The sequence below is a fragment of the Colias philodice genome, chromosome 26 (assembly GCF_061535455.1).
Source record: "Colias philodice isolate Cphi_HAF_F1 chromosome 26, ilColPhil1 Martin Lab GWU primary, whole genome shotgun sequence".
Classification (NCBI taxonomy): Eukaryota; Metazoa; Arthropoda; class Insecta; order Lepidoptera; family Pieridae; genus Colias; species Colias philodice.
The window spans coordinates 1,987,694-2,004,800 of NC_143111.1; the positions used below are offsets into that span (position 1 = coordinate 1,987,694).

General features: G+C 34.7%; 1 protein-coding gene across 4 annotated transcripts in view; it reads left to right on the top strand.

Moving 5' to 3' along the window:
* LOC149476765 (hemicentin-1-like) overlaps positions 1-17,107 on the top strand; it is a 33,682-nt gene that overhangs the window by 15,999 nt on the left and 576 nt on the right. For 2 of the 4 annotated variants that reach the window (XM_089711342.1, XM_089711344.1), the window contains 21 exons: positions 221-364; positions 1,197-1,331; positions 1,553-1,665; positions 2,400-2,630; positions 3,109-3,262; positions 3,644-3,761; positions 6,092-6,302; positions 6,548-6,767; positions 7,129-7,434; positions 7,755-7,933; positions 8,314-8,541; positions 9,551-9,713; positions 11,385-11,501; positions 12,199-12,293; positions 12,823-12,945; positions 13,538-13,633; positions 13,720-13,828; positions 14,255-14,368; positions 15,772-15,900; positions 16,064-16,189; positions 16,976-17,106. In XM_089711342.1, coding sequence (XP_089567468.1) covers positions 221-364; positions 1,197-1,331; positions 1,553-1,665; positions 2,400-2,630; positions 3,109-3,262; positions 3,644-3,761; positions 6,092-6,302; positions 6,548-6,767; positions 7,129-7,434; positions 7,755-7,933; positions 8,314-8,541; positions 9,551-9,713; positions 11,385-11,501; positions 12,199-12,293; positions 12,823-12,945; positions 13,538-13,633; positions 13,720-13,828; positions 14,255-14,368; positions 15,772-15,900; positions 16,064-16,189; positions 16,976-17,064 — 3,200 coding nt within the window. In that variant the 3' untranslated portion in view covers positions 17,065-17,106. Of the gene's footprint in view, positions 1-220; positions 365-1,196; positions 1,332-1,552; positions 1,666-2,399; positions 2,631-3,108; positions 3,263-3,643; positions 3,762-6,091; positions 6,303-6,547; positions 6,768-7,128; positions 7,435-7,754; positions 7,934-8,313; positions 8,542-9,550; positions 9,714-11,384; positions 11,502-12,198; positions 12,294-12,822; positions 12,946-13,537; positions 13,634-13,719; positions 13,829-14,254; positions 14,369-15,771; positions 15,901-16,063; positions 16,190-16,975; position 17,107 lie in introns of those variants that run through there. The other 2 variants (XM_089711343.1, XM_089711345.1) reach the window with 2 other exon arrangements.

A 17,107-nucleotide genomic window follows, 5' to 3' on the forward strand; every position in this document is an offset into this window, starting at 1 on the left:
TTTAGGTAACAGTTTTTTTTCATGCTCTTATTTTAATTAGACGTTACTTAAATAAAAACGAAACGTTTTTTGAAATTTTTATCAGTGTAGATTTCTGTTTAACAGACTAAGGAATTAATATAACTATAACTTTTGTGTGCAATCAATATTTTTGTAAATTAGGAAATTAAAGTGCTAATTACTAATACTTAACAAACTAATTTACTTTATTTTATTTCAGAACCGCCAAGAATAATATCGAATAATTTAAAAGAATACATAGGAATAGAGGGTAGAGATACCGCTATAACTCTATCATGCAAAGCTGCGGGCAAACCTCGACCTTATGTCGTGTGGATGAACGATGAATATTATTTGGACAGAGGTAAGCTTAATCTACCCTCATCTTTTGTGAAAAAATTTAATCTTGTTTTATATTTTGCCTTAAACTTGTGTCTTTGTCTTATCTGTCTTTCGACATAAAATTAAAGGTTTTTTTGCGAAATTTGTTTTTATTTACTTGAAAAATACGTAATGAATTGTAATTTGTAATGAAATTGTTACACTTTCTTAAATGATTTTGCATATTCCATTTTCATGGGTGAAAGAATTGGGTATGAATAATAAAAAAATATTGATTTTTTATGTATTTTAAAACTTTATTATTAATAATATCGATATTTAATGCAGAAAACTCCAAAAAAATTTTTTTTTCAATTAATTATAAGCAATTAAAAATTGATGAAATTTAAATTAATATAACGTGACTATAAACGCGCCATGACTGGTCACCATAGATGTGACGTCAAAATGTTCTACTTGTATACGTTTTTCTATCAACTGCAATGAATGAAAACTAACATTATGACGTCACACGCGTCCGGGTGACGCTTCGGGAGTTGTCGGTGTGTCTTCGGTACTGGATTCAAAGACTAATTTTTATTTTGAAATAACTTTTGAAATATGTATTACAAAAAAAAATAGTTTTGTTATAAAACCAATATATAATCTTTCCATTAAGCACAAAAAAAAATTATTCAAATACCCAATTGTCACAAGTAACTGCACAAATTCATGAATAAAATTATTACATACATATTTTTTAGCTACCTCCAAGTTAATAAAATATTTAATATTAAATATTTATCTTTATTTAATTTTCTAATATTTGAAAGGAATCTAACCATTAAAAACTTTTTTTTTTGTATTCACTTTAGATTCCCGTTACAATATCGACAGTGAGGGTAGTCTAACAATAAATCTACCCTCAGTTGAAATGAGCGGGAACTACACTTGTGTCGCAAGGAATTATCTAGGAAATGTCACCGAGAATGTAAAGGTGAACATTTATCGTAAGTACATGTATTTTTAAGGAATTTGTTCGAAAAAAAAATACACTACTACTGAACTCATGCGGATGAAATTTAATGTTATGATTGATAATTATCTATATTAGTACATGAATAAAATACTCTTTATCTATAACCTTATCTAGATGAATAAAAAAATATATCTGTTTGTCTTAATTTTTTTCTCGTGAGATTGTAAATACGTATTTGTATTTTTGTTATAGCCCTCCCTATAGCACAATCGGACGAAGCGCTTACAAAAGTGACGTTAGAGGAAGGAAAATTTGCCGAAGTGGAGTGTCCTGTGAAACATGCACAAGAAATAAAATGGTACAAGGTTCGATAGTTTTGAAAATAATTATAAAATTTGGAGTTGTTGATTGTTTATACATTTAGCACTTTCTATCTTAAATATTTATATTTGGTACTGTGATTCGCTTCAAACGCTAAATGAAGCGATATGATTGGTTCATTCCATTGGCATCTTTGCACATCCTCTGGGGGAAAAGCACACTAACTGTGACTACATAATGATTATATCGATCGGTTGAGAAATTTAAATATTTGATTTAAGGTTTGAATATTTTCACTACAATTATATTAAATAAAACAAATATATACCTACGCCAAGAATTAAAAACCGATTTTATAGGTTTAAACAGTCCATTATTTTTTCCTTATTAGGAATAATATTAATTTTTTGTCCTTCAATAGCACGGCACGCTAATATCAACAGGATTTCTCAAATTTCCGAACGTATTAAGCTCACACTCCGGCACATACTCATGTATTGTGTCCAACACAGTGGGCTCCGCAAATTCCAGATGATTCCAGCGTGAGCGTGGACGTAGCGAAGGTGCCACGCTTCCACGCTAACTCTGGAATGATTAACCCACTGTACAGAACGCAAATAAAATCTTATTGCAGTTACAATGTTGATCATAATCAAGTAATTTATAAACGTGGTTTGGTGGTTATTATAAAAAATATTTAATTACGACAAACCCTTTTTAGGAATTTCGTTTAAAAATCAAAAAAAGGTTTAAATTATCCTGTTTCTTTGTTTATTAGGAAAGCACGCTAATATCAACAGGCTCTCTAAAATTTCCGAACGTATCACGTTCACACTCCGGCACATACTCATGTGTAGTGTCCAACACAGTGGGCTCCGCACATTCCAGCGTGAGCGTGGACGTAGCGTGGGCGCCACGCTTCCACGCTAACCCGAAGAAACATCAAGATGTGACTAAGGGATGGGATTGGTATTTCGATTGTGAGGTCGATGCGAAGCCGCGTGCTAAGGTATGTAAGAAAAATATTTAAAAAATCTATGAACTATAAAATAATCTATAAACCGTCATAAATAGCGGTTAAAATATAGTATTGTTATAATTAATTTCGAACACTCGGCATTTAAAAAATACTTGCTGTTTAGATACACAATAATGTCGCAAGGCGCAAACATATTATGTTGCCTGTTATTTGACAGCATTTTTAGAGCTTGAAATAATTACTCGCAAACTTTGTAAAATTTTTCATTACCCACACACAATTCTATGATTTATTTGCTTCTCTTTCTTATATTATTAAAACTCTATTTCCGCACTCGGCTTCGTTCGCTTGGTTTATAACTTAACAAATTATACTACACCACAACCTTTCTTGACAATCACTCTATCTATTAAAAATCCCCCAAAAGCTGTTGCGTAATTTAAAAGATCTAAGCATAAACAGACGACCAAAAGGACTTTCTATATTATGAAATGATATTTATTTTCAGACAAAATGGCTTTTCAACTCAAAGTTATTACTTGGGGAAGATCGGGACAAACTTGTGGTACTGAATATAAAACCACACCACGCGGGCGAATACAAGTGTATTGTTAGTAACGAATACGGTACCATTAGTAGGGAGTTTTCTCTAGGTGTATTAGGTGAGGTTAATTAATTATTTTTATTGGGCTTTTTTGTATTTGGAATTGTAAGAAATATAAGAAGTTTCTTATTTATAAGGATATATATATGTATTTATTATTCCTTAATAAACAAAAATATGCGGGAAATGTCACTTTGACATTCAACCTGACTAAAACTTAAAAAGTAACGTTACATAATTTGCAAAATTTACGCAATTTTAATAATTTGTTACCGTACTAACAATCTAGAAAAGTTTTTCAAACCACCATAATTGATTTACTTTTTGAAATAAAGTTTAGAGAAATGTAACAAATGATTTTTCATCTACATAATGTATCAAGCTATATATTTCTTTTATTTTTATTAGAAATACAGTCATAAATATTTATATATTTTAGTCCCGCCTTTTATATCGGAGTTCGATGTATTAGATGTACAATTGAAGGAAGGAGCAAATGCAACACTTGATTGTAACGCAAAGGGCGTCCCCGAACCAAATGTTACATGGAGTTTTGAGTAAGTTAGAATACTGACTGCTGTTTAATTAAATATGGTATGGTAAAATATTCAATTTTTTTTGTAGTAGTAGTTTGAATTTAAATATATAGAAGCTTTGAATTTGCTCTTTGGAAAATTATTTATAAGTTAAAACAATTATTGGACGCACTGAGTAGCATATCTATTTTAATTGGGGCAGTCGGCACCTTTGATTTTTACCCGACTACGGCAAAGCAAAAGGAGGGTTATGATTTTCACAGGCTATGTATGTATGTATGTATGTATGTATGTATGTATGTATGTATATATGTATGTATGTATGTTCATCTGTTCCCTCGTAACTTCTAAACTACTTATCAGAATTCGACAAATGACATATCATTAGAAGCGTCTTAATCACAGACATGTATATATAAGTAGACAACGCAAGTACCGCGATCTGTATGAAAACCAAGCGTGTCATATTTTTTGTACTGACCTTGACGCGTTATGACGTCACGAGCGCTTTTTAGTGATGTTAATTTCATTTTACGCTAAATCGATTAGGCCGCCACTCGCGCGGCGATTCTAGTATCGTCCTATCCCATCGAAGTAAATCGAAAGAAATCAGATCAAACTAGATCTATGTCTAAGAGGTAGTCAAATAAATGAATCGTAATCGATTACTAAATCGATTCAAGACAGAAAAATGATAATTACCATAGACAGAGGGATGATAAAATAAAGTTATAAACCTTTTAATATTCTAACAAGTAAACTAATGTGTTTTAGCTTTTTCTTACATATGCCCATTGAGTTACCATGTACTACGTACTAGAGAGGCCATCGAAAGAAAGTAATGAAACTGTCAATCAATCAATCTTTATGTCCCGTTGCATCGATCCATTTTCCTTTTATGTTCGGGTTACTTGGAAAACTGAAAAAACAAACATAGTCTAAGCAATAAGGAGTTTTCTTAAAAAACTCCCAAGATGACACTTTAACTAATGGCGTCCATGTCATAATATTTATTTTTAGTACCTTTGTATTAAAATACTTAAAAGTTCTAGGTCAAGTCGTATTAAATGACAAAAAAAATCTATGCCTTTTTTTCTGAAAAATTGCTCCTTCAAATTATCATTTATCTGTTCGATTATAAAATCGATTAGAATCGAGAACTGTTGCATCAAATGAACATCACTAACCACAAAATTGGACAGAAAAATGAGAAGACGCTATTCATTGCTTGTTATCATACGACGCGATCTTTACCGTGCCAAGTAAAAGCCGCAATGTATTCCGAATCATTTCGTATGATTTGGTATCCGTGTTTGTCACGATCGTTTTCCACAGATATTCTTTATTTGATTTTAAAATAAATAGTGCATATTCTGATTAGAAAATTACTTACCGGTGGAAGGAAACATCTCTGCTAACTCGGCCACTCACAGCTGTGGAGTTTCTACAGTTTATAACGGCGTAATTCGGCATTTTACTTTATTCAGCTTCACGTCTTTCCTTGGCGAACTGCAAGCGCGGACTGAGTGTAGGCCAGCGTCAAGTAAGTTTCATAATCGTAGTTTGGACACGGGAAGTACATACACTCGCTTAGTCTATCTTGATATATGTCCGTGGTCTTAATTGTCCGCTGGTTATAGGCTATATGGGGTTTCACAAAATCTAATGTGGCGCCCTCTAGCGGACAAAACATACAGAGTAAAAAAATAAAGTTAAGATAAATATGCCGTGTTTGGTATCATTTGAAAGCTTTTTACTTGCACATTTTGAATATATATATATATTACTAGCATTTGCTTGTGACTTTACCTGTATTCATGGGCTGATTGCATATAATTCACATCTTTTCGTTCATAGCTTCTTTATTAGTTCATCAATTTAACTTTTGTCAATATTATGCGCCACAAATACACTTTAACACCAAAATAGTACAAATAATAAAAAGTAAAAGAACTAAAACCCAACTACGACAAAAAACGACGCTGAAAAAGTATAAAACAAGATTTTCAGAATTCCACTATGTAGAGATAAATTTTCATGTTTGGAAAGGCGTAGTCACACGTTGTCAAAGTGCTATGGTAGATATATGTAACGTGTGACTACGCCTTTCCAAACATGAAAATTTATCTCTACATAGTGGAATTCTGAAAATCTTGTTTTATACTTTTTCAGCGTCGTTTTTTGTCGTAGTTGGGTTTTAGTTCTTTTACTTTTTATTATTGATTTAAAGAATACGAATAAGTAATTTATTAAAAAAAAAATCATTTCCACAATATCAAAAACTGTCTGGTTTTATTTATTTATTTAAAATTTTATAAGTTATCGTTTATTACACACAACATAATTTTCAGTAACAGAAATTGGCATATCACAAACACATCGCTAACATCAACATCAGTGACTCCAGCATCCGAGGGTACATTCCGCTGTGTTGCCATCAACAAAGTCGGTGTTGCCCACCTAGAGTATAATGTGACGGTTGTCGGTGTTGCCAGGGTGAAGAGTATTGTGGTGTTTAGAAATGGGGAAGGAACTGATTTAGAGGGTAGTGTTGATGTTGCTGTAAGTTATGACTATTTTTATATCATTCCAATACATAGATGATTTAATTTTAAATGCTTTTACTACATTTTAAATATTATGGTTAAACAATCATTTAATTGGTCATTAAAAATAATTCTTATAGGTTTCTACTGGTGAAAGTGTTCTCAATTAAGTAAAGAACACAAAAATGTCTAAAATTTCCTCTTTATACCATAAGTGACGACTTTTTATCTATAGTGTTTAATAAAAAATATAACTTTTAGCTCAATTCAAACGTCAGAATAGCATGTGAAGCGAAAGGCAATCCGAAACCAACGATACAATGGTTTAAGCATGGCAATAATATAAGTCAAAATGACAAGGGCGCTAGTTACGCTGATTTGACATTTGATAGTGTTGCCATCACACAAGCAGGGACTTATATATGTATTGCAGTGAATGAAGGGGGAATTGATGAAAGGCAGTTGAAGATAAATGTACTAGGTAAGTGCTAAGGCTATATTATTTAACTCTATTTTTAAAGCATTTTTAAATGTTTGGAAAATAATAATAAAAAATTAACTAAATAATTAGTTTATTATAAAATTGAAATATACAGTTTAAGTGTGTATGTTTTAAAGACGCACATTTTATTTTAAATGAATCAGAAGATAGATGAAAAATATGCAACATAACATAGACTAATGAAAAATAACGTGTTACGACTAACGATACGATTTGGTCATTTTTTAAATTTCATAAATTAGTAAAATATTATACATTGTTTGCCATAAATCCTTCGAAACTTTGATTCTACTTTCAGACACTAGCTGTAGCTCTTAATAATATCAATGTAATTTTACAGAACCACCCACAATATTTAAAACGCTCTTCCGCAATGACAATACCACAGATAGCCCAATAAAATTAGAAGTAATGTCCGATCAATCTTTCTTCATGCATTGTCACGCATATGGCTACCCCATGCCAGACATCTATTGGTTCAAAGATGGCCTGCCTCTACGATTGTACGATGACTCTATGGTTTCAAAGGAATATGGGGAAATTATAGCCGTGAATGGGGCAAGTGAGGAGCATTCAGGGAATTACACGTGTGTTGCCAGAAACGGTGTGGGAGAAACTAGTGTTATTTATTTGATTGATGTTTTGGGTAAGAATAATGTTTAATAAAATAAATAAATAAATATTATAGGACATTATTACATTATTATTATTATTGTTTATTCTTAATGTATGTCGTAATGTGCAAAGGTATGAATTACAAAGTAAGGTAATATGGCTCTATATTAAAAAAAGTACAATTTTCATGAAATTTAATAATAGTTATCTTTTTTGATTAGATACAATAAAAAAAGCTTTCTAACAATCTTAACATGACAAACCAATCAAGTTTATAAAAACAACACAAAGGACAAAATATAGAGATAAACCATAATACTATATTTAAATTTAATTGAATATGTTTTCTAGTCGCACCACCACAGCAGAAAGACAACACTAAACACGTAAACCTACTTTTCGGAAAGCCTCTAAATCTAACTTGTCCTGTTGAGGGAAAACCTTTACCCTACGTGATGTGGGTCAAACACCCATATACTGAGATAGTCGAAACTGAGAGAATTCATTTGATTAATGATAATTATACCTTGGTGAGTGGTCCTTTTTATTTTTATAAAGTAATGGTGCTACTGATGCCACTTTTTTCTTACAAATAGAGCGTGTGAGCCGGGCACACGTGTCAAAAGTGAAACTTCTTTGGTAAGATTCAAAGATAAAAAAAATCGTCATCTCCATGATTTGACGTTATTGCCATGACGCGACCTTGAAATTTTACTCTCAACGCGCCTAAAGAAGTTTCACTTGAAAAAAGGTTAAAACGTTTTTAATAACCAAGGAAGAAATGAGTGATTTAATTTTTAAGTAATATTTTTTATTCCAGTACATATACATATACGACAAATAGTAAAAAAACTACCATTAATATATAAACTACCATTAAAGGTTATAATATTTAACTTATTCTTTTCAGTTAATCAACGAAACTGAAGTTCTCGACACGGGCAAATATTCCTGTATCATGACAAACAAAGTCGGTTCAACTGAGATAATTTATGACGTCATTATTGAAAAGCCTCCATCCATTGCGCGTAATATAGGCAATAATATTACAGAGAGACACGTGGTGCCTTTGAGACGCAGCATTGTATTGAAGTGTGAAGTGGACGGTAATCCACCGCCGAAGATTAGTTGGTTGAAGGTATTGTTATATTGTACCAGTTATTCTTATACCACCGTTGACAGTATATATTGGTATCAAGCGTTGGAGTACCAAGCTCAAAGGAAGTTGTGGTTTCGCAAACGGTGAGTACGTAAAAAGACTCATAAAACTGTATGAAAACACAGAATTGAAGGAAAAATTTAATAAAAAAATAGGCGTCGTTATTTTGTTTAAGTATTTTTTTAAATTTAAGTTATCAGTGTACGCGAATCTATAAGTTCCTTCGGGCTTAGTGCACCGAGGATAGAACACTCTGTATAGATAATATTATTTTTCTGGAAATTGAGCTTCACGGCACGAACGTGGAGCTGCCATTAGGATGTAAGGCTCCATAGTAAAATAGTAATTGCAGCAGCTTCTTCGTCCATTTCGAAGCGGGTAACATGAACGACTCAAACTCAAAACTCAAATTCAAACATTTATTTATTCAATTAGACTTCGTATAGAAGCACTTTTGAAACGTCATTACATATTTTAAAATTTACCACCGATTCGGAAAGCAGTATCTACGCGCGGAGAAGAACCGGCAAGAAACTCCATAGTTGCTCTTTTAAATCATGTCAGTTTTACAATTTAATTTTACAAAATACATATGTTACATCATATATTATAATAACATGCCAAAGAACTGTCCTGTGGTTTTTACGCGACAACCCTCCATGGGTTTTTATCTGAATACTGTATGTACTGCGAACATCCTAAGAATGTGGAGCGATTTATAAATTGAATTATAGTTCAAGACATAAATCAAGTGTGAAGCCGCCACAATATATTGTGATTTGTGCAGGATGTAGATTGTAGGGTGCTTTTCTACCAATAATATACGAGGATGTGTAGCGAGGAATGTGTTTGTAAATAACTAATAGTATCCCTATTCAAATGATAAACGCTTTAAACTGAATGAAGCGATATGATTGGTTTTACAAACACATTCTCGCACATTATTGGTAGAAAAGCACCCTTACAGTCTTTTTTCCAACTTTTCCAGGATATCCAAAAGCTCAGCGACAATCTGGCCAACGTGCAGAACGTACAAGGTCACAGCGTGCTAGCAGTGTGGAGTGCCAACACTCGCGACGCGGGCCGGTACATTTGTGTCGCGGAGAACACAGCCGGCACGGCGCACCGGGTGTACGAGCTTGTTGTAAAAGGTGTGTGTGTGTGACAGATCACACATGACATGACAGATCACACATGACGTGACAGATCACACATGACATGACAGATCACACATGACATGATAGATCACACAACACACCGCACATCACACTATACACCCACGTCATGACACTTCACACACTTGACAATACAGCACATACATGAAGCATAAGACAGAAACTATGTATGAACAGAACGCATAAATTGCGTCAATCTCCGCTTCACAATCAAAAAAAGAACGCACGTGTTAGAAGTGAAACTTCTTGGCAAAAACTAAAAAGGTATCAAAATCGTCGCCTGACTCCATGACGTGACGGAATTGCCATGACGCGATCTTGAAATTGTACTCTCAACGCACCTAAAGAAGTTTCACTTCATAAAATGATTCTCTATCTGTGTTGTTATTGAAGGTTTGAATATGAGTAAAAGCAAACTATGTAAGGCTAATATTAAAAGCATATGTTCAGAATATTTATTTAAAAATTATAATACATGTTATAAGTTGTTTACAGATGGTTCAAAGGATGAAAATGGATGTGGATCAGCTTTTTATGACCCACAAAAAAATACACGCCTTGCGTTAAAGATAAATGCTAATTTATCTGTTATGCACTGTGAGTTAGTTGCGATTTTGGAAGCGTTGTCTTATATGTCAACGGTGGATTGCAATAACCTTGTCATTTTATCTGACTCAAAAAGTGCTTTGTTACACTTGGCTCGGCTACCTTCGAGAGGTCGAGGGTTTCCGATAGCCTACACTATTCTAGACACCATCTGTAAACTTCAATCCCAAAATAAAACCTTAGTTATCCAGTGGATTCCTTCACACGTAGGCATCCCGGGCAATGAGGAGGCTGACACTGTGGCTAGGCAGGCAATTAGTGACGGAGTATTATTTAATAGTCTACCGGTTTATTCCGAAGTACTTTCCTGTGCAAAAAAAATGTGTCGTAATTTATGGCATGAATATTTTAATGAGCGCTCACTCACAAAAGGTATTTGGTATAGGACGATTCAGTGTCAGCCTCCTACATCGCCCTGGTTCGATTCTGATAAATGTAATAGGAAAAATTCTGTTATTTTGATGAGACTTCGTTCGGGGCACATCCCGTCAAATAAGTTTAAATTTCTGTTAAAGCTAAGTACATCTCCTAATTGCCAAGAATGTGATGTCATTGATGATGTTACACATATTTTGACGGAATGTGTTCGGAATGAGGCCTTACGATCTCAATTAATGTACAATATTAATATAGATAGTGATTTAAATCTGGGATGGTGTAACAGCATCTTGGCTTTTCCTCTTTCTCGAGAAGCAAAGATGCTGATAAAACTATATTTGGGTGGTAGTAGTTAATTTTTATTATGTATGCTAATATCTTGCTAATATCGTGTTATTTGCTTTTACGGGGGTGACATTGTCAACTGTTGACAAAACCCCTTTTAAATAAAGTAAGAATAAAAAAAAAAAAAAAAAAAAAATGATTCTCTATAAATTTTCTGGTCGCTCTTTGTACATTATTTTATATTATAAGTTATCTCAACCATGTAACAAACTGTATTTCTGTGTATGTACAATAAAGAGTATTCATTCATTCATTCATCCATTTCTAGTATTTATTGTATTAAAATAAATGCTACAATATTAAAAATGAATCCCTCAGTGCCCGGTAAATGGAGCGCTTGGTCGGGCTGGGGCTACTGCAATGCGACCTGTGGCCGCGGTGTGCAAGTGCGGACTAGAATCTGCCAACATATAGACGATAGTAACCACACTTATGGTAAGTTACCTTATCACTATGCACTAGCTGACTATAATACAATGTTAGCGACCTGAAAATATTACTTAATTTCCCATTTTTGACGGCTGCACGCACGAAAAAACATGACTCATGCGGCGTTACCTCGCTCTGAGGCGTTCCGTGTAAGGCTTGAAGTGCGAGCGAGAGCGCGGAACGAGCGACAAAGAAGCACAATCGGAAGTTGTCACGTTCAACTATCGCCAGTAAACCGACTTTACAGACAACCAATTTTTTCCAACACATTTAATACGTTTAATTACTGTGCGTTCTTTACCACTTCAAACTGCACTTTCTGGCAACGCAATGTTAGGAAATGGCGTCGTTGGTCATATCAAAGTTCTTGATATTTATAATCTACTAGGTTTCCGCCCGCGGCTTCGCCCGCGCAGTCAAAGAAAAACCCGCATAGTTCTCGTTCCCGTGGGATTTCCGGGATTGCGTCATTTTCCCGGGATGAAAAGTAGCCTATGTCCTGTCTCGGGTATCATAATATCTCCATACCAAATTTCATGAAAATTGGTTCAGTCGTTTAGGCGTGATTGAGTAACAGACACACAGAGTTACTTTCGCATTTATAATATTAGTATGGATTAGAAATCCTTACGTTAAGTTAAATTATAGTGTGCTTTTAACGACTTATTTATCTAATTCCTTTCAAGTGACTTTTATTTTGCAGATAAATCTAGTCAAACAGATAAGATTATTTTGGACGAATCGGCTTGTAAGGGCTCATCCGTAGAACAAAGAAAGTGTCAGATGCCGCCATGCGAGGTATTTATACTTTATACTTAATTATTTATGACAAGCAGTATAAATTAGTATTTTCAAGTTTAATGCACATAAAAAATTTAAATTACTTTTGTAGTTTCCAAATATATTTGCACCATACAAAAATATTTTGTATTACTTATCTGTCTGGCAAAATAAAAAAATAAAAAAAACCACGTCTATTCATAATAAGCTTTTCAAATACAGCTTTACAAATAGAACATCATCTCCATAACTGTTATAAACCCCTCCCCCTACCAAAATAATTGGTAAATCTATTGAATAACTTTGACCGCCTCCTCGGTACAGTGGTTGACGCGTGAGCGTAACACCGAGGGATCCTGGGTTCGATTCCCGGTGGAGACGCAGAAAAAAAAATGTCTTGGTCTGGTAGGACACAGAAGGCTGATCACCTACTTGTCCCTAAAGAAAATCGATCAGTGAAACAGATGTATAATGCATCTGCCCCTTACCCCACTAGGGGCGTGGGACTTCACTTATTGTATAACTATAAAAAACTAAAAACCCCCAGGAAAGTATCAGTGAATGGTCTCATTGGTCGCGCTGGTCCGTGTGTTCCGCAACTTGCGGCGCCGCGACACAGGCGCGTACTCGCCGGTGTCGTGTGCGAGACTGTAGCGGGGATAATGTGCAGGTGACTAAGATACAATGCCAATGACACAACAAATGACAAACACATGTACACACAAGACTCGTAACACGATATTTCAGATCACACATGACATGACACACGACACTTGATACGAGAAACATCACACATGACACGACACAAAGCATCACAGATACACGATACATGCTATAGCAACAATTCACATTATGACACCCACATCATGACACTACACTACACTCACAATACATGACACTACATATATAAAATACGACACATGCGACAAATACGACACACGACCATAATAAGTTACAACACACACCAAATTAAATATCACTTACGCCACTTCACACGAGTTATACACAAAACATATGACATCACACGACATATTATACCATATACTCGCGTAATCGTAATAATACTACAATATATTTTATACACAACACAAACGTGGTAAATAATAAATATGAGTCGCACCCTATAACTACACACTGAGATTAACCAAGTCGCACCATAAAATGTAAAACCATCACCACACGACACTGCACAAGTACATATTATTATTAACAATTAACAACTACTGAATGTTTTAAACCATTGTTCATGTGAATGTATTCAGATAAGAAGATGTCGTGGTCTTCCTCCATGTCCTACACCCAAAAGGCAGCGACTAAAAAATGATGTTTACAGCAGTGCGGATAACGAAGATAATGGAGTAAGTTAAAATTCATTATATTTCTCAAATTTACTCTCAGTTCTTTTCAGTATAGTTTTCATTAATATTTGATTTTCATATTATAGCTTTCTGACTTCTTACCTGAAGCTACATTTGAAATTGGGCCAGACATTGAGCAGCAATACAACTCGCAACCATCAAATGAAGAATTTGATGACTATTACACTGCACCAAGTATGGAAAATAAATATTTTATGTCTTTTGTAAAAATAATAGTAAATATTTATTATACCTTTGTTAACTCTAGTGATGAATATTTCCACGTTATTATTGTAGAATGTACTATTTCTTTGTTCGTTGCCTTTAATACTATTACACGTGTTATGTTTATAATTCATTGTCTTAACTGGAACTCGAAATTCCCTTTGATGAAGTGAAACTTCTTTAGGCGCGTTGAGAGTAAAAATTTCAAGGTCTCATGGCAATACCGTCACGTCATGGAGTAAGGTGACAATTATGGTATCTTTCAATCTTACCAAAGAAGTTTCACCTCTGACGCGTGTGCTCGGCATACACGCTCTTTTTAATTAAAATTCAAACAATAATTTCACTGACCAAATGGCAAATATCTTATACTTTAACCTAAACATCTATCCATAGCATCCAGCATGCCCACATATTATGATGTGAATGTGACAGAAAACTTAGACGGCAGTGAGCGAGGCCCTTGTGATGCTGGCTTTAAACATAATGCTGAGGAAAATACTTGTGTTGGTAAGTGGAATAAATGATTTTTTTGAGAATCCATACTAATGTTATAAATGCGAAAGTAACTCTGTCTGTCTGTCTGTTACTCAATCATGCCTTAATTACTGAACCAATTTGCATGAAATTTGGTATAGAGATATTTTGATACCCGAGAAAGGACATAGGATAGGTTTTATCCCGAAATCCCACGGGAACGGGAACTATGCGGGTATTTCTTTGACTGCGCGGGCGATATGGAAAGCTAGTAAGTAAATAATGCTAACAATCTTCATGCAATTTTCAGTTCATTTCTTTTTTTTTGTAAAATTAGTGGATGCACATTGAAGCTTGTTCATTTAATTTTAATTCATCTGCGTATATTTTTAAGTTAAACTTAAGTCTGCTGGTGAAATCATTAATAGAAAAAAATGAAAAACATTGGTCTCAAAACAGATCCTTGTGGAACTTTTTGAATTTTCGTTTTTGTAGGAATTTATACTTGTGAATCTTTGCATTTTTTATACGATTTTGGAATAAACAAAACTGACTGCACTTAAGCAAGGCGTTTGATGGTGTTGAAGACTTTAGATAGAAGATAGAATGCTTTAGATGGACTTCATAGCGTTGATTATTATACTTTTTTTATTTTTCTTTTTGATATTAGCTAATGTCACAATATACAGATACAACCAGGGCCTTTAGACAAACGTACCTAACGCCATGGAATAGAAACTGCTAACGCTAATTATTGACATAAGCTCATGACATTTTGGTAATGATTCGGTCACACTACCAACGATGACGACGACCACGACCAAAATTCCAATCTTGCCGAAATTTGTTCAAAATAAAATATTAAAATTTCCCGTCATACTGATACTCAGAAAGAAAAAAAAATTGAGTACAGTTAATATAAAAATAGGTTTTTTGCGATTTTCGCCGAGACAGTAAGTTAATCATATAATTACCTTTTACCAAAATTGTAGTTCATAAAATTATCTATAAAAAACTTCAAATACATTTTTATCTAGGAGTCACCGTTTCAACGAAAAATCTATTTTTTCATTCGTTGAGCTCAAAAAAAAATTCCAATCACCAGAACGACAGGAAATTTTTAATATTTTATTTTTAAGTGTGTTTTTCACAATTTTGTTAAATTGCGACTGGATGAAAATTTTGTTTGTGGTCGTCTTCGTCGTTGGTAGGGTGAACAAATCCTTAGCGAAATATCGTACGCTTATGACAATTAGTATCGCTAGCGGATTCTATTCCATTGCGTTTTGACGTTTGGCTAAAGGCACAGGGAAACTTAATAGCGCTAACTTAACGCTTGCTTGTGTTTGTGAGCCATTACGAACGTTTCTTCTTTCTTTCTTTCTCGTATTAAGTTTCCCTACTGATTGTATCTGTATCTGGCAATGTGTTGACAGACGTGGACGAGTGCCGTCTCCCACTGAACCTGTGCCACAGCACGCAAGTGTGCGCCAACCGCGCGGGCGGCTACCGCTGCGCCTGCCCGCGCGGCTACCGCGCCGCCGGGCCCACCGCGCGCTGCCTCGGTGAGTCACATACGCGTCACATGTGCACACACGTCACGTCATGTACACACACACGTGCACACACGTCACATGTACACACACGTGCACACGCGTCACATGTACACAAACTTGTTCTGTAAAAATGTTCTATACCTAATTAAATTTTTTTAATTCCAAATAACAGATATAAACGAGTGTGCACTCAATATAAGCGGGTGCGAGTTCGCGTGCGTGAACGTGGCGGGTGGGTATGTGTGCGCCTGCCCCACACACCTGCGGCTGCATACCGACAGGCATCACTGCGTGCCGCGTGAGTATTAGTGAATGAGTGAATGGTATACACGAGTGAACGAGTGAATGATATGAATAAGTGAATCGTTAAAAATTATTTATGGTTTATAGTACTAACTATCTGCGCTTCGCGGTTTCACCCGCGTGACTCCGCTCCTGTTGGTCTTAGATATAGCCTATAACCTTCCTCGGGAAATGGGCTATCTAACACTGAAATAATTTTTCAAATCCAACCAGTAGTTCCTGAGATTAGCGCATACAAACAAACTCTTCAGCTTTATTATATTAGTATAGATATGATAAGATTGACTTATATGCTTGACCGCAATAGCTGTAGGGCTTGACCGCAATAGACCGTCAACCGACCGTTCCGTTTCATTCTACTCTTCTTCTAACTCGTGCTCTTCACCCGCTCCCCGCCTCATCGCTCATACCTACACCCTACAGCCACTGCGATCAAGCTATAGTGAATGAGTGAATGATAAACACGAGTGAATGAGTGAATTGTTGAATTACATATTTAAATACAGAAAATAATTTCGACTAGTGTTCCAGAACTTTGAAGTGAAACTTCTTTAGTAAAATTTCAAGATCGCGTCATGGCAATACCATCATGTCATGGAGCAACGATTTTGGTATCTATGAATCTTGCCAAAGAAGTTTCACTTCTGACATGTGTGCTCGACACACACCTTTTCTTTATTTCAATATCAATTAAATTATTAGCAATAATACAGAAAAAATAGTGTATTTTCTTCCATGTTTCACCTTTCAGATTAATTTTAAATCACTATTTTCATTACAGCCTCCAAATACAACAAGCCGCGCTATTCCTACGAAGATATGGATACTGAAGATTATCTCAGCACGTCTATAGACTATCCTGCCAGATAACCTCTAAACAATAGAATCTTTACATCTATATTTGTATTTGTAT